The sequence below is a fragment of the Physeter macrocephalus genome, chromosome 20 (assembly GCF_002837175.3).
Source record: "Physeter macrocephalus isolate SW-GA chromosome 20, ASM283717v5, whole genome shotgun sequence".
Lineage (NCBI taxonomy): Eukaryota > Metazoa > Chordata > Mammalia > Artiodactyla > Physeteridae > Physeter > Physeter macrocephalus.
In genome coordinates, this window is record NC_041233.1 from 5,674,702 (window position 1) to 5,701,856 (window position 27,155).

Sequence of the window (27,155 nt, forward strand, 5' to 3'; positions counted from 1 at the left end):
CTAGGATAGGATTACGCTTTCCTTTAGTAAATTTTCTCTTAACAAAGTTGCATCTTAATTGCAGAATAATTTTATGAATGTCTCAATTCTTATATCTACTAAGTCCCTTCTGTTTAATGAGATAATTAACAGAAAATAATCAAGCCCTCAATACAGTGAAACTTGAGAACGCCTAAATTCTATCCATTTGTCACAGAATTTAAAGCATTTTATAAAGGCCACTACACTAGGAAAACTGCCTCATTATATAAACTAGCAAAATAACTAGAAGAACTGAAAAAAAGAGGTAAAAGATGATGTAGCTCAGATTATCTGTCTTGTGGGCATTACTTAGTAATTATTAATTTCTGCTGATTCAGTTTTTCCTTCCTCACTTTAAACTAACATGTTCAACATTTACATTTACATCCTATGCCAAAGTGGAACTCCCTCTACATTTATATTTAGTAAGATCATTTAGTAAAATCAAAATGATTAAACATCAAAAACAGGAAAATATTCTGATAACAGCTCTATCTGAGATCTCAAGTATCTTCCTTTGAACATGATCATTAACAGTCAGCCCTTCAGGTGAGGAAAATCATGCACCGCAGGGGCAGTGCAAGAACCAACAGCCAAAAGGATAAATTACACACGATGTTGAAAGAGGTGTCTGGAAAGCTTACGTTTCATCAGGACAATACTGATGACAGGCATTCTTAAAATCCAAAACTTTGTTAACCTTCTTGGTAGAAATAGTAAAGAAAAAGTCCCAAACAAAACTCCTAAACATTTCCTTATGACTTATGTTGCTACTTTCTTCCAAGCTTCAGAATGGATCAGAATTGCACTTCTCTCAAATTAAGAAAGGTAATCAGAAGATAATGCTTCTAGAGCTTCCTATTGCTGCAGAAGGACAACACAAATAGTACTTTTAAGAAACAGAGTGTTATTTTTTTTAAGAAACTGAGAATTTGCGATGATGTTTCCTTAAAAACTTCCCAAACCACAGAATACAATTTAAATATAAAGCATGAGAACTATATTCCTCCTTGAAGAAGACACTAGGCACACCGTGAAACTACCACTGAAAACTTCGATGGTTACCTTTTCAAGGGCTACAAACTCTATCACAGGCTACTTCAAATATATCAAACATTCCAAAATAAACAAGGTTTTTCTTAAAGGATATCAAAATGCTCAGATCCCAAAACTGCCTTGCCAACTTTGCATAAAATTCAAACATGAAATTTCTTTGGATAAACCAAAGCAAACTTGTACAAGAAGAAAATTCAGTCTCGCCTTTCAGTTCCCTAGGTGAGTAGCAGCCGGATCGTGCACTCTATTTCAGTCAAGCAGACTTGCTCATACCATTTCAACGATACTGTTGCAAACATAAAAATTAATTTCGGAGGCTTGTGAACAAGGCTGTAATGCAAGAGCTGTTAATGAGGAGATAAGGCTTTCTTGAAATAGCTAAAGCTTCCTAAGAAATCACAACTTTAAAATCCCTGCCTACTAAAGGAAAGAAACAAGATTACAAAGAAGAGGTTACTGCAGCAAGGTGGCTGAAAACGCAAGAGAGCAAGAAGCCTGATAACTGGCTTGGTAGACATCAAGAAGCTCAAAGCCCTTTTACCTTTTAAAGAAATTTTTCTATCATTTCACTAATAATGTTGCCTCTATTAATCTACATGCGTAACATAAAAATCAGCTACACAGACTTCAGTTTTCCAGACACTAAGGATACCTTTGAACTACTGAAGACAACAAGTAGGAAGTCACTGAGCGAGGCACTTACTTGCCAAAGCTACGTGTTTTTTGTGTGGTATACTGTGCCCTCAATTAGAATACTATTAAATCTGTAATTCGTTAAATATTAAAATAGGAAATTATTTTACAAGTGTTTTTAGGTAGTAATCACTAGCTAAAACTCAAGTTACCTCACATTCCATCCGCAGTAATGCACCAAGTAAAGGACCTCTCCACCTTCGACATCAGAATCTTTAATACTAGCTTCATACATTTTTTGATTTTTCCCTCGTCCATACCGCACTTGGACTTTCATGCCTGGTGGATAGCACTCAAACTCCTCTTCTTCATTGTTGTCGTCATCCTCTTCATCCTCTTCCTCCTCCTCCTCCTCCTCTTCTGCTTCTTCATCATCTTCATCTTCCTCTTTATTCGTTTCATCTCTTGAAAGGTTTAAAAAATTGCAGTTAATAAAAGACACTTCATAAGCTTTTCAGTTCCAAACCACATAAAATGATAAAAATCGTGGCTGTGATTGTTCCGGGAACAGCAGGTTCCAAGTGTATGATATTCTCTGAGTTTCAATTTAATATTAAAAACTAAAACTGTGTAGGATGACCATGGATGGTTACAGAAAGATACATTCAGAGAAAATGAAAACGGAAAAGTAAGTGCATTAAAAGAAAATGTCCAACAGCCAGAAGAATAGAAGTTGTGTTGAATAGCAAGAAACTAGTAAGGTCGAATGTAACATTTTTGTCATGTTTTATTGTAAAAGTGTTTTACATCTCAGTTGACAAAAACAAAAATCATCACACCTTATAGCCATTTTCTGACTAAAAATTATTTTTCATTCAAATATTTCCAACCTCAGGATGTTTAAACAAAACTTTTTACTAGCCAAATGGCTAGCCTTAATAACTTTAAAAAATAATTCCAACTAAATTTTCAAAAGTTATACTAAATGAAATATTACTTTACCTTTCACAGGAATATCCTACTAACTTCATATTACTATCACATCAGGTTTTTTCTTTCTAGTCTTCTAAACTTCAACACAATTTCTGCTCTCTTTAACACATATTTACTGCAAGTCCTCTTCTACCAATTCTCTCAACTTTAAAGTTCTGAAGAAATAGGTATATGAGAGGCCAATTCCAAATAATATGAAACTAAAAGTCATCTGCATTCTAGAAGCAGCAATGCAAACCATTCTGGTCTTCTCAATATCATGCACCTTCTAAAGCTGAGCATTCATATTCATTTTATATTAGCCACAAATCTGTATTCAACAAATTGGAGAAAATCTTAAATTATAAATCCTTCCAGGCACTAGATTTACAAAAAAAAAATAAATTTCAATAGGAAATTCTGGACTATATTTAGTTTTAATTTGCTCTGCAATATGTCTATACTTATTACAACAGTTTTCTCTCAAAAAGAATCCATCACTTTACAGCTGACAAATGAATAAATGTCATAAAACAGAACTACAAGACAACTTAATTAAGCTTTAAAAGTTAATGGCTATTAATGTTTATATAAAAAGTCTTCCTCCACTGATAACTTTAGTTTTATATTCTTATATGCTAAAGTACCAAATGAGCCAATTTTCTCTGAAACACATCACAGAGTCTACAAAGATCCTTAAGAATTAATCCTATTTTAAAGACTCATTTACAGTCAAATAAATAGGTACTTAAAAAATTAAATGAGGGCTTCCCTGGTGGCACAGTGGTTGAGAGACCGCCTGCCGATGGGGGGGACGCGGGTTCGTGCCCCGGTCCGGGAAGATCCCACATGTAGCGGAGAGGCTGGGCCCGTGAGCCATGGCCACTGAGCCTGCGCGTCCGCAGCCTGTGCTCCGCAGCGGGAGAGGCCACAACGGTGAGAGGCTCGCGTACCACAAAAATAAATAAATAAATAAATAATATTAAATGAATCCAGCTGTAATCTGAGATAAAAAATATGAACTCTGTTACTGAAAATACATTAACATTTCTATAATGAAAAAAACTCATTAGTAAGGCTGAAATATCTAAGAAATTATCAGAAAGGGTGTTATGGATGATAAACTATTATTAACAACGTTAAGTAAATGATTTATATATACTATATATGTAGTATACATATATAAAATTAAAACAGTTAAGATTTTTTTTTGAAAGAACACTACTTGTTTAAATCATAAAAGTGTATCCCTGCACATCAGGTAGAAAAGGAAGTGTATTCTGGTGGCTACAACAGAGATTGATGATTACCAAAGAGATTTATCATGCACCTCAGAATCATCATAAAGGAGATAAAAGATATATGAGAGATTAAAAGTCTAAAATTTTTAAAACGAAAACTAACTCTAAACTGTATCTTACATTATGTAACGCACTGAGTACAACTGGTAAATGCCAATGACAGCAAGCACAACCTGACTTAAAGTGGTAGCAAGGACAATCTTTTATTTAATCTGGAATAAACACCTAATATTCTGTATTAATTTTAAAAAGCAGTCAAAAATTAAAAACTAAAAATTCTCATTTAATGTCAACCTCAGACGCAAAGCAAATAGAAGTCACTCAAATAATACACTGAATTATAGAGAAGCAAACAACACAATTACTGGTTATCAGCCAAAGCAAATATTCTCCTCCTCCTCCTCTTAGTGGCAAAATCAGAGGTAAATGCACTAAACTAAACAGAACACAGAATGCCAAGAAAGAGAGCCTTTCAAAGTATAAAATGCAGCCAGTACATAGGTTAAAAAAATTAAGTTGATGTATATATTACACACACATATATACACACAAACACAACACACACACACACACACGCACGCACGCACGCACGCACGCCCCATTAGTTAGCTTTTACAGAACTACAGTTTGGGAAACCAAATGTATCGACCAGGAACTTTTCATCCAAACTCACAAAGAGATATCAAATTTCCCAAGTTTGATGTCATATTCCTTATTTACAATGGAACAAATTAAAAACAAAAAAACTACTTTGATTTATTAGTACCTATTATGGGCCAGGCACTGAACCAGACATTTTACATAAATTAAATGATTTACTCTCCCATACCTGGACTATGAGGGAAGGACACTGAAAGTTCTTCGTAGCAGCTAATTACTTAGAGAAAGTTTATATGCTAGAAAAATACTTATACATTAATTCTTTATAATTATAAAAGTTTCTATTGCACTTATCTAATAAAATTCAGAGATCAATTTTGGACATTTCTAACCCATAAAGCTTCTAAAGAACCCATAACGCTTCTAAAGCAGTCACAACAGGAAAAGTTCAGTTTGTTGTATGATACATTTATAAATATCTGTGGTAAATAAAGAGGCCATATAGTTGAAAGATTTTTAAAAATATGCAAAATATAGTTTATACCATAAAATAAGCTGAAGTACCACCTTGAAAATTTAAGATAACTATTAGTAACAAAGAGAAAATACAGGCTAATCACAGGGCTTTCCACACAGTAGATGCTCTGGAAATGTCTACGTACTTAAAAATTCAACAAAAAGCTGAATCCTTACTAAATTTCTTAATAGTTAAAACAGTCTCCAAGTAGCAGCAAGAGTACTTCAAATATACATTTAACACACACAGAAATATAGCCACGTAAAATGAACAAACACTTATACTATATTCATCTAAACCCAGTTTTGTTTCGTTTTTTCATGTATATTTGCATGTTGTGGCCAAAATTTCAGAAGAACACTAAAATGAGCAGAGATTTTAGGCTAAGAGCTGAATACTTACTAAGTTTCTTAATAGTTGAAATAATTTCCAATATCAGTAAGGAGTACTTGAAATACACATTTGTACACACAGATATATATATTATGAAATATAATAAACACCTTTTACTATATTCATCTAAGCATGGTTTTTTTCTCTTCCCTGCTTGTCTGCATGCTGTGGCCAAATTTCAGAAAAATACGAAAATGATCAAAAAAATATTTGGTTGTACTTATTTAAAAGAACCACTAACAGTGGGAATATTTAGGTTTTTTAAACCTCAGACACAAAACCAGATGTCAAAGATCACCTATAAAATCCAGGGGTCCACTGTCAGTACAGAGATTACATTGCTAAGTAATTCATTATCCCAAACTGACCAAAGCAAGTAAATGCTACTATCACATAAAACACAACATAACAATTCTAACTTTTTAAAAACTAATTACTAGCACTTTTCCATTCTTATTTTTTGCTTAAAAAATGGTTACAATTCTCAAAATCTAGAGCCAACATACCATCTACAAAACACTGGAGAAGGCCATCTTCCCAAATTTATATTATCTGGTTATCCAGCAGAGGTTAAGGCAGTAAGAAGTGCTTTTCTCTAGCTCGAAATTTCATAAATTTCCATGATGAGAGCAAGAATAATGGATCAAAAATATGATCTTTTGCTACAAATTTGCATTAGTAGGGTCTCTGAAGGAGGCAAATACTATTTACATAATAAATGCAAATTTAAATCATTTATTTTGTCAAATTTAGATTCATACATACACACACACATACAAAGAGCAAATTATAAGAATTCATTCAGCCAAAATGCATCTTAACCAAAAACAAATTTCTTACCCAGATTTTGCTTTTTCTTCTTCAGCTTCTACCTTTATGCTGAGGGATTCATCTACCCCAGTTGTCTCATCATCTTTATCTTCCAGATTTTCATTTTCTTCTGTTTTTTTCACATTAACCTCTTTTTCCTGATCAGACTGTGTAGGTATAGATTCTGACAAATTCTTTTTACTTCCCTAGAAAAAGATCAGAGGAACTATACCAACAAAAGTAAAAATTGTCAACCTAATTCCATTATCTAATTGTTAGCAAAAGGAGGTACCAATGAATACTAATATTGAGAAAGTTATTTTAAGAAACTCCTAAAACACTAGGCAAAAATAGCTAACAGCTATTTTAAACACAAAATAGCACTTAATGAAGAAAGTGCCTGAACAATAAAGTATAAAATTATATAATAAATTAACTATGTAGTCTTTACAGAGGATGTAGAAAATGCACCAAAGAAGGCAAAGGACTATCAACAGTATCCTATTTACCAGAGAGGGCTGAATATTTTCCTTTCTTTCAATACCCTCTTCAGTAGGCTTTTCTTCTTTTGGTATTACATTCTCCTCCTCTTCAATCTTTATTTCTTTGATTTCTGGCTCATTTTCTTCCTTAACTTTTATTTCTTTTACATTTTCACACTCCTTACAAGGCTTGTTAACAACTTTCTCTGGCAATGCCATCTGAAATTCAATATTGGCCGACCTACAGTACTCTTCAAAACCATATAAGTATCTGGAAATATGAAAAGAAGTTACATTTGGGAAAACATTTTGAAATGTTATTGTAGAGTTGTAGTTCTTAAAATATGTGTTCATTTCTCCTGTTTAAGTGCTCAGATACTGAGCTATGTTAATATTCAAATTTATTCTAGTTTAGCTCTTCCCAATCTTTTTTACTCAAACAGAAACATTTTTCAGAGAAAAATAAATTCATTTAAAAAAGATGCTAAAAGTGAAAAGACAGTCATCCTCTTAAATGTAGTAACTGTAACAACAGTAGCTATTAGAAGAATTAGTAATAGCATCTATTTGTTGAGCACTTCTTATATGCCAGGCACTGGACCTCGGAGTGCATGTAAAATTTAACTCATCAGAGTAATCCTATGAGGCGAATAGTATCATCTCATTTAAAAAGAAGAAGAAACTGAGGCTTGAGAGAACAAATAAATGGTCCAAGGCCACAAAAAAGCAAATAACCGGCAGAACCAGGACTCGAACCTGGGTTTATTTGACTTTAAAACTTTGGCATTTTAACTTCTACACATACTTTCCAAATTTACTTGGCCACAAAAACTTTCTTCACAGACACTCTCACAGATCTAGTATTCATGGAATACACTCTATAAGACGCTGTTATAGAGTGATTACTCTAGTAAAACTTTCTTGATTTCTTCTTAGAAGAAATTACTAGCCTCAGTTATATGGTAAATTCCATCCTGCTTTCTAGGTAAAATATTGAATATAGCTATATCAAGTACACCTACTTACTTTTTATAAGCACATTTAACATTGTATCCTGCTGCTGAATTTAAGACAGGGATTCCAAGATCTTGGTAGACTTGTTTCCAAACAGCTCCACTTTCAATCTAACGGACAAAGTGAAATGAAAACTCTCAAATTAAAAGGTGGGAATGTGATAAAAGTTTGATAAATACTATATATATATGTGTATATTTATGTGTGTGTGTGTGTGTGTGTATACACACAAATATTCCTATATTTGTTGGTTCCAGTCTCAAGGAATGAAAAATATCAATCTTGATAAATTCTAAATCAAAAATCTGGTTTACAACAATGTTTTAAAGTAAGTTTTGGTATTCTAACAAATCTCAGAGAATTACAAATGTTGAAATACTAGGCCATCTGACTTTTTTTTTTTTTGGCCATGCAGCACGGCATGCAGGACCCCACTTCTCCAACCAGGGATCAAACCGGCGCCCCCTGCAATGGAAGCACGGAGTCTTAACCACTGGACTGCCAAGCAGTCCCCATTTGACTTTTAAAGAAACCCTGCTATATATAATAAATAAGAAAACATCCACATTCCTAAATCAAAACCTTAATGAAAAGACAGAGATAAAAAGTTTTAATGATGTATGATTTCCCATAAAATATATAAGCTAATAAATCAAAGCAATTTTATGAATCTTAGTAATGCAGAACACTTTTTTTTCCTCCAGAATAGTCTTAACTGGATGGGCACCATACATCATGGCAACCTTAAGATAATTTCTTCAGTTCAACAAAGATCTTCTGCATATATATGCAAATAATGTTTTCTACATATATAAGGCACAGTGGTAGAGATTAAGGATATAAAGAATATTAAGACAGATCCCTGCTCTCAATGACCTTATAGTCTAATGGAAAAGAGACAGAGAAAGAATTTCCACTAATATGGCTGTGTTATAACTCAGGTAGTTTATGAAAGTTTGACAAATTTAACAGTAAATCAGAAAGCTCATTTTTAAAAATCTTTAATTAAATTTAAATTTGGACTCAGGAAGCTAGCTGTTTCTAACTTGTACTCTCCATTTTCTTTTCCTTTTATTCTTAGGTTTTTATTAATAGACAATTTTAGCTAATTTTTAGATGAGAAAACATTGTATGAAAAACATGTTTCACTTTTGATCGTAATACTTACATTACTGTTTCTAACTTGTACTCTCCATTTTCTTTTCCTTTTATTCTTAGGTTTTTATTAATAGACAATTTTAGATAATTTTTAGATGAGAAAACATGTATGAAAAACATGTTTCACTTTTGATCATAATACTTACATTATCAAATCCTCCAAGTTTGTGTACAAGTCTGAATAACTTAAAGAGATTCAGATTTCGATATCCAAGTACAGGTCGCTTGTTAATGGGTGTGCCTATTAAAGGAAACACGAAATATATCAGAACCATGCTACATTTTTTTTTTTTTTTTTTTTTTTTTTGCGGTACGCGGGCCTCTCACTACTGTGGCCTCTCCCGTTGCGGAGCACAGGCTCCGGACGCCCAGGCCCAGCGGCCATGGCCCACGGGCCCAGCCGCTCCGCGGCACGTGGGATCCTCCCGGACCGGGGCACGAACCCGCGTCCCCTGCATCGGCAGGCGGACCCCCAACCACTGCGCCACCAGGGAAGTCCCCATGCTACATTTTTAACTTAAACTCTGAAAAGATTCAAACATTACCACCAAATATACATAGTGCAAAGTGTGTATATATGAGGAAAAAAATCCCTTGTTAATCAAAAACATGATACCTACTACTTATCCCCATTTCATTAAAAAATTTTTTTCCTATATCAGATTTTTGAAACCTTATTTATATGATTTCATTCAACTTTCATTCCCCTGATGAGCAAAAGAATAAATACTAAGTGTAGCAAAATAAAATACCAACAAAAATTTTTAAAAATCAGGGTAACAAGGTTTGGTAGAACTGAAAAAAGTGTTGAGATAATTGATGGGCAACTGCATCACAATGAGAGTTATCTTTATTATACTTCCTTTGTATTTTACTAATTTTCTACTATTCTAAAGAATAATTCTAGAATAAAGCTATAGTGTTGTTTATTCTAACATGTGAAAATATAGGAGAAGGACACTAAAACTATCAAACTGTTAGGATGTGGTAGAGAAAACAACAGGATAGAGATACACAACTTACTGCCCTTTCCAAAAAACATACGACTGGCATAATCACATTTTTCACTCTTTTCTAGTATTAGATTTTATTCATTTTCTTTACTTTTTTATTTACCTTACACAAAAAAGCTTAAGAAATAGCCTGCCTTCTTAGGCCAAGCCTCCATTCATACACATAAATAATATAGGAATCAAGGACATTTTATATTGAAGAATAAAAAGATACCCACATTGTAGTAGTCACTATGATTTATGAGAGCAAAAAGAAGACCAAGCCAGCTTCTACTCATCAACAATACAAAACTGGATTAAAAAAAACATTAATTCACAGAGCACAGTAGCACTTTCAAGTATTATTCATTCATTTTCTCCTTCTCCTCAAGCTAGAAAGCTTTCTGCCTCTCACCACTCCTCTTCTAGCATCCTCCCAGGAAAGGAGAAACTATACTCTGAACAGCAGATAAGCAAGAGAGTAACAGGGCCATAGTTACTGGTGGACTAGGTCATCACTGCAAATTAAAAGTTATTGTTAGGTACCCATTCCTCTTTCCCCCAATGCTCGTATTTTTTAAACCACAAAAGCAGATTCGATAAGTTAAGCCCAGGCTCTCACCTTGAGACTTGGTCACCTTTCTCTATGGATGGTTTAATTCTGTTCTTAGTTCTATATGGCTGGGTTATAAGAAGACTTATAAGGCCCATCTTAGAATGTGTGTTCTCTCTCTCTCTCTCTCTCTCTCTCTCTCTCTCTCTCTCTCTCACTCACTCACATACACAAACACACACACATGCTGGGAATAGCAAACAGTGATTTTAGAGAAGAGGCTTTTCTACAGGCATGTATGTAGGCTCAAATAAAATGGTACTCTGATTCCCATTCTGCTACTGTTTCCTAGTGTAAGAGTTCTTTGGGGGGGGGTGTCCCATAAATGGGTGGGGGGACAGACAGGACAGAATACAGTAATTTATGGGTCCATGGCCATAATATCCATCAAAATACTGAAAAATTCCACATTCCACTTCCTATGTGACAGACACCATACTAGGATGCTGGTGATTGGAAATCAAAAAGACAGCCATGATTACCAGTGACATGCAGCTTAATAAACAGAATTCTTATTTTAAGATATTAATTATCTGATACCTACATTAATGATGAATAAAAGAAAAAACACTCACCTCTATCTTCCATAAATTTGTACAACTGTTGAAGAAAGTTCTCCCTTTCCTCTGGAAATGGTTCTATTTCTTCCTAATTTTAGTCACAGAAGAATAGAATATTATTTTTCTCAGTTAAGCATTTTACTAACACAAGTAGATTTCCTACCAACAGCAAAGACTAACACTAGAATATTTCAAAGGCTTTTTACCAAATTAAAATTATTTCTTAACACTAAGCTATCCAAAACCTTTAAGCCTAGACATTTTATGCTTTACAGAGAAATAGGTCCTAAAAGGTTATCTCAATAGTGACAATTCCAAATGTAAATGCTCATATGAGAAATGAGACCAGCAAAATGATTCATGAACTTTTTACCAGATCAGAGATCTAGTCCTTCACAGGACTAGGTCATAGGCTCAAGAAGACCTACGCTCACTTATATTAAATTGGGTCAGGGTTTACCATCAAAACTAACTCTATTATTGCTCCTCAAGGAACTGAACAAGTATGGGTCCCATTAACTGAGACTACAATTATCCTTCATTATATACGGCCCCACTGTATAGTGCTTCGAGCTTATAAAATCAGTAAAGTGGGGAACAAACTTGATCTACAATACCTGAAGATTCAGACTTAGGGAAATCTTCAAGTAATAAAATAGTTCCCCGATTTATCAATTACAAGGGAGGGACTAGCTTCTTGCTGCTGTGGCCAGGGGCTGTGGCAGTAGGGAGCTGGTCCTGAAGCAACCTGCAAGGAGCAGGGTAGTAGGTGAGATGGAGGAACTCATCAATTCAGTGACTATCAAGCCATTCAACCACCATTTTATGCGCACCGGTAAGTGCAGGCACTCTGCAAGGTGCTGAGTCAAATAAAAGAGAAAAAAGCGATGGCACCTGACATTACAGAACATGATCAGCAGTAACTACAGAGGAAGTGATTCAAAATATACACCTAGGCTTTACAGTTACTCTGGCTGAAACAAATGTACTCCTAACAGTAAAAGTCAGGAGCATACTTTTCAACTGGTAGTCTAAATAAATCATTTTAATTTTAAAAATCATGAGCCTAAAGCCACTGTTTGAGTGAGATTTGCCTCTTTATTTTATAAGCTAGCAGAAAAAAGGAAGGAAGTTACAACAACAAAAACTCATGTTGATAAACTATTATGCTTGCTAATTGGGAAGAGAAAAATCAATGACAATTATTAGTTTGCTTAGGATAAATCTGTACTTCTCAACTTAAACATGGTCCACATACACTGGATTGTGGTAAGGTAGTCAGATGTAACTCTAAGGAAATCTGTTTTCTAGATATTATCTTAAATGCCCCCAAGATACAATATTTGACTTACATAAACTGTCAAATGTATTCCTGTTGCAACAAAATTTAAATGAAGTTTGTATTTAACTTAAATAAAAAAGTTTAAACTGGAAACCAGATCTGCTTTTACAAAAACATTTGTAAAACATAAATCTAAGCGACAGAAGTTTTGGTAACTAATACTTATTGATCATCTGTTCTACGTTACACATTATGACAGACAGAGTACAAGTAAGACAGAGTCCCTACCATTGAGGAGCTTACAGGTTAGTAGGAGAGAAAACAAATCGAAAATAAAGATATGTACATATGTATGTACACGTATATATGTAGGCAAAAATTTCTACAAGGAATAGTAGTAGTTTAGATTAGCAAATTGAAAAGCAAAACTTTTCCTAAGGTGAGGAAGGTGATAGTTCTCAGAAGGTTTCCCTTTACAGAGGGGCCATGTCAGTAGGATTTAAAAAACCAAACAGGACTGTGTCAGGCTGACAGGGGGAGGCCACTGTAGGCAGAGGTACTGGTTTGTGCAGAGGTGAGTAGAAACGAGGTATGTAATCTGATGTTGCTGCAACAGAATGTTCGTAAGTAGAAGGGTAGGGAGTTAGTTCCCTGGCGGTCCAGTGGTTAGGACTCAGCACATTCACTTCTGTGGCCTGGGTTCAATCCCTGGTCAGGGAACTAAGATCCCACAAGATGCACCACGCAGCAACCCCCCACTCCCTCCCCACCCCCGAAAAAGTAGGAGGGTATACCAGGAGAAGTAATATAAAAAAAGGCAGGGGTGGGACTACAAAGGGAGGTTCTAAGAGTGAAGCTTGATTTTCAGAGTGATAAGAAGCAACTGCAGAGGTTTTAAGCAAGGAACTGATGGCTCCGAGCATTTTAAATAGAAGACAGTGGGGAAGGAGACTGAAGCCTGCGAAACTTTTACACTACACACTGTCATAGATCACTATATTATAAAACATAAACTCTAAAACAATCCTATTTCATTACTAGTTGCTTACTACAGTTAAAGAGCAGAATTTTATAACTTACCTAAAATATTACATTTTAACTTATCTTTGTTTCCTAAAAACATTAAATACAATTCACTTCATGGTCACGTATTGCAGCTTCACTATCTGCACCATTCCCCCAATAACTGTGATAAAGTTGTCCAACAAACCATTAAAGAGCACAGTGGTGCAATGTCACTAGTAGTATTATGAGCATCTTTTCCCAGTACTTGTCATTGCTAGACCTAAAGTAACAGCTACAATAAAATCTAAATTTAGCTCCTTGATCCATATAAATTGACAGATGCCTTATTTATGATCTAATTAGAACTATCTACCCAGTTGTATTAGATAAAGTCATTTAAGATTCTCTGAATCAAAGAGATATTAATCTTTGCTTTTTCTGCTATTTAGTCCCTTAAAACTAGATGGAAGACATATTTTATACTTTACTAGGTATTTTAATAAAATATGCAGATGTAAACATACTATGAGGTGACAGCTGTCTACATGATGGTAAAAAGCATATGAAAGTAGAGTTTTCCTATATTAGGTAGGGATTTCCTTAACCATCTGATAAACAAAAAGCACAGCAAGATTAAGAAACATTTTTTTCCCTTTTTATTTTTTTAATTGAAGTATAGATGACATACAATACTATATTAATTTCAGGTGTACAACATATTGATTTGACACATACATTATGGACTGAAGATTAAGAAATATTTTTGAGGTTACTGAGATAACTATACTTAATATTTTTAATTTCACAAGACCATATTTCTGTTTTAAGGTAAGCAAGCAAACTACTTGATTATGATATCACAAGTACAACTGTATTATGAAATACTTCTAATGCTAAAAATATTTAAGTGATTAATGACTTTAGCCAAATCCCAACTCACAAAGGAAACATGTGTCCTTCATTTGAAAAGGCATTAACTATGTTTACTCACCTCCTCTTCACTGCTGTTATCCTCCTTTGCTTTTTCATCATCTTCCTCCTCCTCTTCTTCCTCTGCTTCACTGCTAGAACTATCTTCTTTCAATTCAGTCTTCCAGTTAGCAGGAATAGTTCTACTTTTGTGAAATTCAAGTGCCTGATCAAAGGCTGGAAAAAGACCATAAACTATATCAACTGGAGAAATTAAGACAACTGATTTGTCTAAAAATACTAACAGGATAAAGAAATAAAAAACTACTGTGCTGCCACCACTGACATTTATGAAGTGTTTGCTATGAGCTAGGCACTGTGCTAACTGCTTTTCCATGCAGCAACTCATTTAATCTTAACAGTCTTAGGCATTAGGCACCCATTTTATAGATGGCAAAACTGCAACCATTTGAAGGTGACTTAGGTTCAAACAAAAACAAGAGAAAAGGGGCAGTTTTCTTCTTTTAAATGAAAATTAAGAGTGTCTGGTAAAAAACACTTTAAGATAGGTAAATCTTTAATCGTTTTATCAAAAAAAAAGATTATTAAACAGTATTATATACCAGGCACAGAGTCATTGTAATAACACACAATACCTGAAAATATACTATAAATATGTCCTCTACATTTTTTAAGCCTGAATTAAAATTATATTAACAATTAGCTTAAACTAAAATTAGCTAGACAGTTATTCTCACTTTATAATACATGGAAATAAATTGTAAACCATAAATTCTTGATGATTTTTAACCAGTCTACATAGCATATTATTTGATTCAGTGAACATGGGCAAAGAAAAAATAAACAGCTATTTACAATGCTAAAAATCAAGTAAGAGATGCAATTATCACGTATTCCTTAATAAAATATAACTACGGTTATAAGAAATGCCAAATCAAAGTTACTTTGATTCCTGTTTCTACCATCCTCAGGAACTAATATTTTATTTACTAGGCGAAAGTCAGACTACAGTAACAGCTGATGATATTGTTCTTTCCCATTTTTAGATTATTGTCCCAATTATAAGCTAAAAAAAAGAAAAAGAATACCTATGATAACAAAAGGCACGTGGGTTTACAAAAGTATAAGTCACATAGAACCAAATGTAACTTTAAAGACTTAAAAACAATTTTAAGACCAAAAGAATATTTAATCTTCAGAAATACTTTTTACTTTTTTTTTTTTTGGCCATGCCACACAACTTGCAGGATCTTAGTTCCCCAACCAGGGATTGAACCCGGGCCCCAGCAGTGAAAGCTTCAGAGTCCTAACCACTGGACCGCCAGGGAATTCCCCATCAGTTTTTATTTTATTTATTTTGTTGTTGTTGTTTTTTGCGGTACGCGGGCCTCTCACTGCTGTGGCCTCTCCCCTTGCAGAGCACGGGCTCTGGACGCGCAGGCTCAGCGGCCATGGCTCATGGGCCCAGCCGCTCCACGGCACGTGGGATCTTCCCGGACCAGGGCACGAACCCGTGTCCCCTGCATCGGCAGGCTGACTCTCAACCACTGCGCCACCAGGGAAGCCCCATCAGTTTTTAAATTAACTATAATTTGTTCCAAGATTATCCTTACCTTGTTTTAATACAGCATCAGGCTTTGGTGCAGTGTCACTAGTAATTTCATGGACATCCTTTCTTGGTACTGAAGTACTATATTATTTTTTTAATTTTAAAGGAAAAAACCCACAAAAATACAACAGAGATTAATTAAGAGTCCAATTACCTACCACAGAAAGATACTGAAAACATGCAAATACTGACATTTACAATGAAAATGATTGCATACAAGGTTGCAAGTCCCAAATAAAATGCTAGGCAGTATGTTAAAATATGTAATCATCTACAGAAGGACCCCACCTTAAGAGATGTTTTATAAACAACAAGGTATTCTCAAATATCAGAGGACTTAGCTAAATGCAATACTAAAAATACTGAAACACTGAAAATAATAAATTAAAATGTCTGGATAGCAGAATGCGTCAATCCAATAAAAAATAAGTTAAATAGCAAGAATTGGCCATCATCATAGGATAAGCACAAGAAATTACTAAATTTAAGACTGGAAGAACATGTACTATTTTATAATGTAAAATGTTCTTTTAACAATTTTTTTGTAAACTGAATTCTAGGTTCACAAGCAAACTTCTAATGTACAATTTAAGGTTTTTCATGGAATTTAGCAACCATAAGGAGGGGCTGGATGCAAGCAACTGGGAGAGGTTTATTCTATCATATACATCACATATATTTCCTATTTTACACTAATAAATCATCATTCATCTTTTCTGCACTTGGTTTGTCTCAACCAACCCACAAAAGCCTAAAAACTATTCCAAATACATTTTTCAGCCTGCTTTTTTGCACTTTTTATTTAAAAATTTCAAATATATACAAAAGTAGACAGAACAGTACAATGAACTCCCACATATCCATTACCCAACTACAATAATCATTAACTCAGAGTCACTGTTTCATTTATACCCCTACCTACCTTCTCCCACCCCAACTGGATTATTTTGAAGCAAATCGCAGACATTATATAATTTAATTTATAATATTTCATTACGAAGCTTTAAAAGAAAATTCTTTTAAAAATATAACCATATCATTATCACACACTTAAAAATTCACAGTAATTTCTTAATATCATCAAACCAGTATTCAATTTCAGTGTTCAAATTTCTCTGATTATCTCCATTTTGTGAAAGTGAGTTTCATATAGACTGTTTTTAAAAATCACATTTCAGAACTTGAAAACCCAAACACCAATCTTAAAGCATGATGATCCTTTTAAAGTATAGTCACCCAATAAGGCAAAATATAAAATACATGGATTTTCTAGTCACACAATTCTTCAAGAAAGAAAAAAACACATAGTTTTTCAGTTCCAGAAAAGTTCTACATGAAAGGTCACTTTCTTAATACTTAACATACATTTATAGTAACTCATTTTAATCCTCAGCCTACTGCAGAAGTCAAATGTTACAAAACAGGGTAACACTAACCCATTTAGACATAATTAAAAATGATAGAAAATCCTGATTAGACATTCAAAAACAATAAATATATCAATATCAATCAAGTATTAGATGTGGTGGATATATCGAATTTTCCTCAATAAATCATCAGCTATTACACAGGCAAATACTGACAAATTAGACAGCACTTAGAGTCTAGTTTAGAAAAGACCAAATGAACAAGAAAAGACATAAGACTACTATACTTAATGATAATATGAAAAATGATCATACTCTGAAACATTGTGTATGATGAGAAGGAAAAGCATAAGGTCAATGGAAATAACTAATTTATAATTTACCATCCCAATCTGGAAAAACAGCATATTTTTCATACCAAGTGAATTATACTTACAATTTGCCATCTTTGAAAGATCGAACAAGAATATTGTCTTTTTTCACAGCAATTTCATCACTACAATCAGGACAAACCACCTTTTAAAAAAAGTGTGAAACTATTATAACTAAAAGCACATTTACAGATAGTTATATAAGTATCAATTATTTAAATCCTTTTCAAAACAATTTCAGCTTAAAATTTAAAAACTAATTTTAGTTTGAGGGTAAACAGCTACACACACACATGTGGGAACACACACAAGTAATTTTAAGTTTATATCCTTCCAGCTCTCTGGATTATCCGCATTGTTTTCTGACACAGGCACGGTGTTGAGAGCAGAACTGTGGCTATGACTAGATTGAAGCTGTGGACCAAGTCTAGGCAGAAACAGAAAGCTGGAATGAGAGTAGCTCAGGGGTGGAAAAAGGGAGAGCTAGTCCTAACAAAGGGTCTGCAGCAGGGCTAAGAGAACAGGAGGGACCAAAATGGGATCAGATATCAGAACCTTAATCAGAGCAATCTCTATCTTAAAAAAGACAGAGATGACGTTCTACTGATTATTTACATTTAAATATACACTTTAACACATGCTAAAATTTCTCCATAACACTATCCACTCTATAATGTAAGCATTTTAAACTGGGTACCTTCCTGGAGTCTGTATAAGATTTATTATGAACAAAATATAAGATTTATTTTATGTGAAGTCATCTCAACTATTATTTAAAGTAAGGATAAAGCATGCCTTCCCAAAGGTAGTACTAATGTAAGACACCTATAAATTTTTATTATTTTAATCCCAAGAAAGCCCACTATACATACCAAGAACAATAGTATAGTTACAGCTTTTAATGAAAAATGGGCTAAGTAAGTATGACAGATTTAAGGACTGTCTCATTAGCTCTGAAAAACGACACAATAGTACATAAAGGCATGTATTCTCACCACAGGTTTGAGAGGAGTGAGAAACAGGTAAGTTCTAGTTTAGTCTTTAAAACGTTAACAATTTCCATAATTGTAACTGCACTGCATTAAGCACTGCTTAAATGTTGATGGCATTATGAAATAATTCACTCATGAAAGTCTTTTACATGCGTTAGCATCTACGAAAACTCTCCTATCATTTCAAAAAAATCCAGAAGTACTTAATATCTGTTCATTCATTCATCCAGTCACTCTACAAATATTAACTATTTCATCAAGGTACCATACTAGACCACAGAGGCCTAGTCAGTCACCGTTCCTCCCCACAATGAGCTTGTATTCTAGCTGGAAAGACAAGCACTAAACAAGTAAGTGCACATTTATTTAACTGCTATTGTGATAAGTCTTTATCTAGGTGGTCAGGGACCACTTTCCTGAGGACACAACATTTAAGCTCAGCTTTGAAAGCTGAGTAGGAACTGGCTTGACGAAGGATGTATGTGTGTACACGTGTGTACCACAGGGCTGCGCTGCAAGCAGAGGAAACAGATTATGCGAAGGGCCTGACACAGCAAGAAGTGGAGCCCACTGCAGGAAGCAAAAGGTCAATGTAGCTAACCTTCTGCCTGGGCTGAATAAGTGAGGTAAGCAGAGTTCAGATTTGTCAATCTTGTAGGCCATGTTAATTCTGAGGATAAAATCTAAACTCTTCAAGGGAACGAGCCAAAGCAAGCTAATGTCATAATAGAATTGCCTTTTAAAAAATTACTTTGACTGTCATAAAGAAAATGAACCAGAGAAGGACAAGAGTTGGAAGAGATGAAGCTACTGCAAATCTTCCAGGTGAGAGATGGTGACCTGGATGTAAAGTGGTGCTGAAGGCAAATTAAAGGAACAAGAAATATTGGAACAAGAAATATTAGAGATAATTAGGGAAGCGGCGAGATGACAGAGAAAAGGATGCTGACACTTCTGCCTCATTCACAGGGAGAGGAAACAACGGAGAAGGGTCATGTTTGGGAATGAGGAAGGAGAGAATAAATTTAGCTTTAGGCTTATTAAATTTTGAGGTGACTAAAGGGCAGCCAAGTGGAGATCACGATAGACAGATACCCAGGTCCAGAGCTCAGAACTCTAAGCGATAAACTTGGGAGTAAACAGTCTAAATATCAGGGCTCTAAAACTGTGAGCCAAAATCACACATTTTTTTCTTTCTCATGAGCTTAGGATTTTGAAAACCACACACGTGACAGCTTTGGCCAGTGCTGACCATGGCGTGTAAGTGGGTTCACTCTCCATTCTGTTACAGGAACTACAATCCACATTTTATCCCATTCACCCATGCATGTGATTTTCTTTGGTCCCTAAGACATTTCAGTTTATTATCTCTGCAACCAATGCTATAAAAGGGGATGAGATCATCCTAAAGAGAATACAATGTGATATATTCTGAACTTTGAACAACAACATTTAAAGCTTGGTTAGAGGAGAAACAGTGAAGGAAACCGAAAAAGAGGACCGCGTGAGTCAGGGAAGCTAAAATTTCCTCCCCTTAATATGGGGGTAAATACCACTTATGTTTCAGCCTCAATTAGGATTAAACGAGACCATGTGCTTACATGAACAAGCTAGCACAGTGCCTGGCCAGGGTAAGCACTCAAAACATGGTGGTTATTAATAGTTCCTAGAAGTATGCAATTGTTCTCTAACATGATGTTACCAAGCAGTTGTTAAAATTTACTCAATTTATAAACACTAATTTTAAAAATAGAAATGCAAATACTGTTTATGTGATTATGTCAAGATTGTTTGATTCAAAACACAACTTCACACTCTAGTTGACAAAAATTATTTATCACTTTCCAAAAGATCTCAAATTTGTGGGGAGGATAATATGTATCACTAATGCTAAGATTTTTAAAATAATGATAAAATTGTTGACTAGGCAGATTACTAACCTTTCAGTATTGTATATCTTTAAATATTTTTCTCATCATCAAGGAAACTATTTAGAAATTATGATGAGAGAATCAATACTGAAAATACTAAAGTGCAAATTTTAATGTTCCTTTGTTTTAGAAAAAGACACACAAAGCTCTTTTAAAACATGTTTTCAAAAGAAATTCTTTCAAAGAATCTTAGTGCTTTAGGAAAAAAGAAATGATCACATACACTGACACTTAAGTTTTTAGCTTTGCCATTAACCCAAACCTTGAGAAGTTACTTAACCCTTCTAACACTCAGTTTCCTTACCTCTAAATGAGGATAAATAATACATACCTCATAATCAGCATAAAGACCTTCGCACACTCCTTACACATAACAGGTATCCAATGAATGTGTAATGGATAGATGGATATATGCAGAGGTACAAAGGTATCATAAAGTATTTATATTTATTAAAATAATTGCCCTCATCAGTTTTAATTATAACTGTAAGAGTTGACAATTATTGGGCACTTATTTTGTGCAAAACACTAAACACTCGGGATAAAGAATACAAAATGTTTACCAAAAAGGATGAAAAATAGATATCATTTGTAGACAGCAGTAGAAAACAAGATTCTGTTCTTCTTTTGCAGCCTTTTGCATGGTAGATTTAGAAGTTTTAAAAGTTTGCATGAGGAATTTTTCACCCAAAACTGAGCAGTGTAACATACCTAGCCTCTAAAATTATCATGATTTTCATCCTTTCTCGGATGACTTCAGGAGTTCTTTGTACTCAGAAATAACTTTCAAAGTAATTTTGTGTGAACTGAATGATGCTAAAACCATCTCCCCATTTTGTACCTATGAAAAAACACTAGTAAGAAAATCAACTGATTTCTTCATGAACTTATATAGTTGAAAATTAAACTCTTTCATACTGAAGTTACTCACCAATGCAGGAAACCATAGTGCTTTCTTTTTATCCAAACTAATGTAATCTACACATACAACTTTTCCTAGCAGCTCATCAATCTGTTTCCTATCATCCTCATCTTCATCACTGGAGGATGAAGAAGACTCTTCCTCTGGTCTAGGGAAAGAAAAAAAATGAAATATTTCTATTTATCTTCACAAAGAATAAGCACACCAAGCTTATGAATACAGGTATTCTAGAAATCTTACCCCGTTTCCTACAACCTACAGAATGGCCAATTTAAATTTTTAAATAATTTTCTGAATTTCTAAAGAATAATAATAATTTTAAAAAGGTTATCATTAGAGGAAATCAATCCATTTTCCTAAAAATCTTCTGGATTTATTTAGTGCTATTTTAAAAGATTAAGGGAAAGATCAGAACAGAATAACACTGGTCCCCAAATTCTCAAAAAGCTAAAGGCTCCATATGAAGCATCCCAGTACTGCACTAAAATATACTAGATCCTCCTCTCAGATTAAAGGAACTCTGGAGATGGTAGTTTTACACTCCCAGTACAAAGCTAATTTTATTTATTTATTTTGGCCACACCACACAGCTTACGGAATCTTCAGTTGCCCGACCAGGGAATTGAACCCAGGCCACCACAGTAAGAGCACAGAGTCCTAACCACTGGACCGCCAGGGAATTCCTCCAAAGATAATTTTAAAAAGGGGAAGGCAGATCTTTATTAATGGGGGTCAGGCTGGGGAGAGGAAACACTCTGGTAAGAGATCACCATTGCTGTCTTTAATATCAAATATACACACACTATGTATTCATAAGATGCACAATATGGTTCTTTTGTATTATGTTAAAAATTCCTTTCAGTTACATTGTATATTGGACTAGTAAGTTAGAAAAAAGAAAAAGGAACTATCCAAAACCATCCATTTGATGTTAGAGGAAAGTATAGTAAAAAGGAAAACAAAAACAAAAAAAAAATTCTGAATCTGGTTCCAAGAAAGCCCACAATTAGTGGTAAAGAAAACAGATTCTAATAACTGTGCTCAAAATGCTCACAATAACTGTAGTGACCTAAATGGGAAGGAAATCCAAAAAAGAGGGGACATATGTATACGTATAGCTGATTCACTTTGCTGTACAGTAGAAACACAACATAGTAAAGCAACTATACTCCAATAAAAATTAAATGGGCTTTATGAATCAAAAAAAAAATGCCCAGAATAAGTAATGATACTAAGAATGCTGAATAAATAGACTGCAAGAGAATGAGAAATAAAATAAAAATGATGTTTTTATAAAATAAAACAGGATGACAATATAAATGTCATCCTTTTATATTTATATATTCCAATGTATTCCAATATATATTTATATATTCCAACGTAAATATAAAGGAAGCAAAACCTATTATAATACTATTAAACATTTTAGAGTGATGGGGGAATATCACTATCTGATTTCAGTGATCACTCAATTAACCTAAAAATTGTCCCGTGATAAAAAAACAAAGCAGGGCTTCCCTGGTGGTATAGTGGTTAAAAATCCACCTTCCAATGCAGGGGACATGGGTTCGAGCCCTGGTCCAGGAAGATCCCACATGCCGCAGAGCAACTAAGCCCGTGCACCACAACTACTGAGCCCACGTGCCACAACTACTGAAGCCTGCATGCCTAGAGCCCGTGCTCTGCAACAAGAGAAGCCACAACAATGAGAAGCCCGCGCACCGCAACGAAGAGTAGCCACCCCTCGCTGCAACCAGAGAATAGCCCGTGCGCAGCAACCAAGACCCAACGCAGCCAAAGACAATAAATAAAATAAATTTTTTTTAAAAAAATGCAAATCTTCAAAATTTGCTACTGAGTAGAACTACTGTACTTCAAATGGCACTTAAAGCAGTTTAACCCTTACTTAGAAAGTAGGTAATAGGTAGCAGGAAAAACCAACACACCTTCATATTAGCAGAGCATAAAACCTTACAAATTGGCACAAAGCTTGGGATAATAATGACAGACTTCACAAGTCTGATTTCTACTTGATTAGAAGAACTTCTCAAGGACAACACAACCAAACTTAAAACCATAATTATTGCTTTTTTCAAAGTAGTCACAGAAGACTCATTCAGCTGGGGTTTTATGGACACCCATTATGCCATTATCACTAGCAAGACAGAAAGTCACAATGTCACAAATAACATTAATCAAATCTGTAAAACACAGAGAAAACTGGGCTTTACTTGGCTAACAATGTCATCTGCAACAGTAATGAAAATTCTGATCTCTTTCATAAGACTTAACAAATGTGAAGACTTCAGACACGAGAAAGTCATATATATAAAAATGTAAACTGACTGGCTACATAAAACATCCATCCACCTCACATTATGTCCAGACTCCACTCCCAAACCATTCCCCACTCGTGGACTAGATTTCCTCCTCCCTCTCACCTACTCAAGCCTTTATTCCAGCAATGCTCGCTTCTCTCTCCTGTATCAATTTTTCTGCCTCTACTAGATTGAGTCCTACCAGTATAGTGTTATTTCTAAGAAAATGCTTTTACTTCTCCCACTTAAAAAAAACAGAAGATCCCCTGACCTCACTTTCTCCACCAACTACTCCTCCCCTTGGCAGAGAAACAGCCTAGAATGCTTTATCCCCAGAAATTTGGAAGCTTTTTCACCTCCTCTAAGTGTCTGTTCAAATGTCACCTCAATTACGTTACTCTGATCACCTTACTCAAATTTATAACCTGCCCATCCCAATCCCCCCACCCAACCTTACTCTTATTATTTCCACAGCACTTACAAATTATCATACTACATAATTTACTTAATTCTTCTGTTTTTTTCTGTATTGTCCATCTTCCCGCATACGAGAGAATGTAAGCTCTATAGGCAGAGGGGTTTTTTTGGCTACATCACAGGGAATGTGGGATCTTAGTTCCCCAACCAGATATCAAACCCATGCCCCCTGCAGTGGAAGCACAGAGTCTTAACTCCTAGACCACCAGGGAAGTGCCCCGGAGATTTTATAAATACATGTTTTGTTCACTGATATATCCCAAGTACCTGAACAGTGCTTGGCACAGTGCAGATGCTCAATAAGTATTTGTTGACTAAGTAAATGAACTGAATAGGTTTATTTCTTTTTACTGTGGTACTTCTGATTTCTACTTCTCCTGAAATCACAAAATGTATACAATCAGTATAATGTATACAACCAGTATTAATCATACCGTTATACCTAAGGCTCCTTTTAACTTTACCTTTTAGCGGAGTTTAGCTAGGAAATTGTTTACATAAGACTAGTACTTAATAAACTGATATACTAAAATAAATGAGCATGAGAAATATGTTAAGGGAGCAAAGACAGAACAAGCAGAGAGTCTGGTTGGTGTTTATTCCCCCCTCACACTGTTGCTTCTCTGGTACCAGGAATGTGTTTATAGAGCCACAACAAAATAACGTACTGTCTCTGAAATAACGTCTGATGATGCCACTGGAAACAAAGCTAATTACATGAGAATGTTTACTAAACAAACTAACAGCTAGACACTTAAAGCTGATCACACATCACTGTTAACTGTAAATTAATTGTAAATCAAGCAAGAAGAACTCTAGACAAGACACTTGCCAAAGAATATCAAATGATGAGGTACAAATCTAAAATTGAGCCAGAAATTGCAGAGGCTCAATCTCTGAAATGCAATTCAGACTTTAATGATCCTTATTCTTTCAAACAACTCACTCAGTTTCAAATTTTGTACAATAAATTAAAAATCTGTATTAGTACCAGGAAGACTGAAAACGTGTAGCTTCTTAGAGATTAAAACATATAGAACATAAGAACATGTACAGACTTAATAAAAGGGTTTTAATTTTTTCCCAATTTTTATCAAGAAGTAAACTAGAATCAAATTCTCATATCAGAATAAAGCAGTGAATAATAAAAAGAACTTCTGGACTTAGATAGTGGTGCTGGTTGTAAAAATGTTGTGAATATACTAAAAAACACTGAACAGTGAATACTTTAAAAGGGTGAATTTTACATGTGAATTATACCTCAATAAAAAAAATTTTTTTTAAGGTCTGCAGACCTGTATACCAGGTACCAATCACTAGTTTATTGGGTAAATCTTAGCACTGTCACTGGGTAGAACCTGTACCCACAAATAATCTCTAACAAATATCATTATAAGCCTTATTATGCTTTATCCTTTTTCTGAAGGATAACAGCAAGTAGACTGCTTTCCTACAATAGCAGTTGCATATATACTTTTGCCAGGTTATTGGAAAAAACTTTTGAGGGAGAGGGGCACAAATACTTCTATAATTTCAGAATTCTATTCTTTAGGTAGAATCAAAGAAAACCTCTGGGCTTCCCTGGTGGCGCAGTGGTTGAAAGTCCGCCTGCCGATGCAGGGAACACGGGTTCGTGCCCCGGTCCGGGAAGATCCCACATGCCGCGGAGCGGCTGGGCCCGTGAGCCATGGCCGCTGAGCCTGCGCTCCGCAACGGGAGAGGCCACAACGGTGAGAGGCCCGCGTACCGCAAAAAAAAAAAAAAAAAAAAAGAAAACCTCTGCATACAATGTAAATTATAAGGGCAAAATTCACTCAAGTTGTACATAATCAAAAGGATCAATAACTTGCTTTAAAAAAATTAAGCTAGAGGATGATAATCTTTAAAAAATAAAATATCTGATATATTAGGATTAAAAGCAGAATATAAATAAAATAATTAAAGGAAGGTATCAAAAATAATTTTGAAATAGCTGGAGGCAGATTAACTGGTATGTGGACTAACAGTTCTTAAAAGAAAACAAAGGTAGTGATATATCATTGCAACAATGGAGTCTGGGGAATCCTGGGAAGAGATAACCTTATTTATCTTTGTACAAATTTTAAATGGCAATCAGAGAACCATAATGAAGACCTTTTTGAGTTGAGTAATGGAAGAGGAAATGAAGGTCAAATAAATGACCTTAAGATCCAGGTTCCAGACTTTGTTGCAGAAAATCACTCTGAAGAAAGGGGAGAAAGAACTTTGAGGAAGCGTAATTTAAGGAGATGGGCACTTTAAACTGTGGTACTTGCCTGTGGCACTTACACACCAAGGCTTAAAGCAGTAAGCATGACATCATGATGTCTCTTGGCAGTGAGAAAGACCACAGTAGTGAGGAGGAAGGAACAGCAAGCAAAGTAAGATTGCAGATGGGCTGCGCTTCATTTCCAACACTAGTAATTCTCAACCTTTCGCCTGCCTTCATACTTTGCACATGTACAACACGATCCCAACAGCAAATCTTTCATTACACACAGATTCTCAACAGGAAAATCACTAACTCAGAATGTTTACTAGAGTCGTTTAGAAAGCAAAGATAAACTTGCTCAGTGACAACTGCATGCTTTCTTCTCATATACAAGAAAGGGAGACCTCAGCTAAGAAACATAGCAGACATTTTAATAGACTATAATTTTCGGTCATTTTTTTGGGGAGCCGCACTGCACGGCTTGTGGGATCTTAGTTTCCCAACGAGGAACTGAACCTGGGCCCTCGGCATTGAAAGCATGGAGTCCTAACCACTGGACCACCAGGGAATTCCCGTTTGGTCCTTTTTGTAGACCATTC

At 34.9% G+C, this 27,155-nt stretch overlaps 1 protein-coding gene across 5 annotated transcripts in view; it reads right to left on the reverse strand.

Annotated features, from left to right (window-relative positions):
- The window catches only part of ARID4B (AT-rich interaction domain 4B), a 130,228-nt gene that overhangs the window by 33,481 nt on the left and 69,592 nt on the right, over positions 1-27,155 (reverse strand). For 3 of the 5 annotated variants that reach the window (XR_449390.4, XM_007129766.3, XM_007129765.4), the window contains exons 8-17: positions 21,541-21,679; positions 17,752-17,831; positions 15,953-16,029; positions 14,401-14,555; positions 11,138-11,210; positions 9,104-9,198; positions 7,812-7,909; positions 6,813-7,056; positions 6,334-6,509; positions 1,923-2,174 (exon numbers count right to left, since the gene is read on the reverse strand). Coding sequence is in view for 4 of the 5 variants with exons in the window: in XM_007129766.3 (XP_007129828.1) it covers positions 1,923-2,174; positions 6,334-6,509; positions 6,813-7,056; positions 7,812-7,909; positions 9,104-9,198; positions 11,138-11,210; positions 14,401-14,555; positions 15,953-16,029; positions 17,752-17,831; positions 21,541-21,679 (1,389 nt within the window). In the remaining variant the exon portion in view is untranslated. The remainder of the gene's footprint in view (positions 1-1,922; positions 2,175-6,333; positions 6,510-6,812; positions 7,057-7,811; positions 7,910-9,103; positions 9,199-11,137; positions 11,211-14,400; positions 14,556-15,952; positions 16,030-17,751; positions 17,832-21,540; positions 21,680-27,155) is intronic. The other 2 variants (XM_055080827.1, XM_028482053.2) reach the window with 2 other exon arrangements.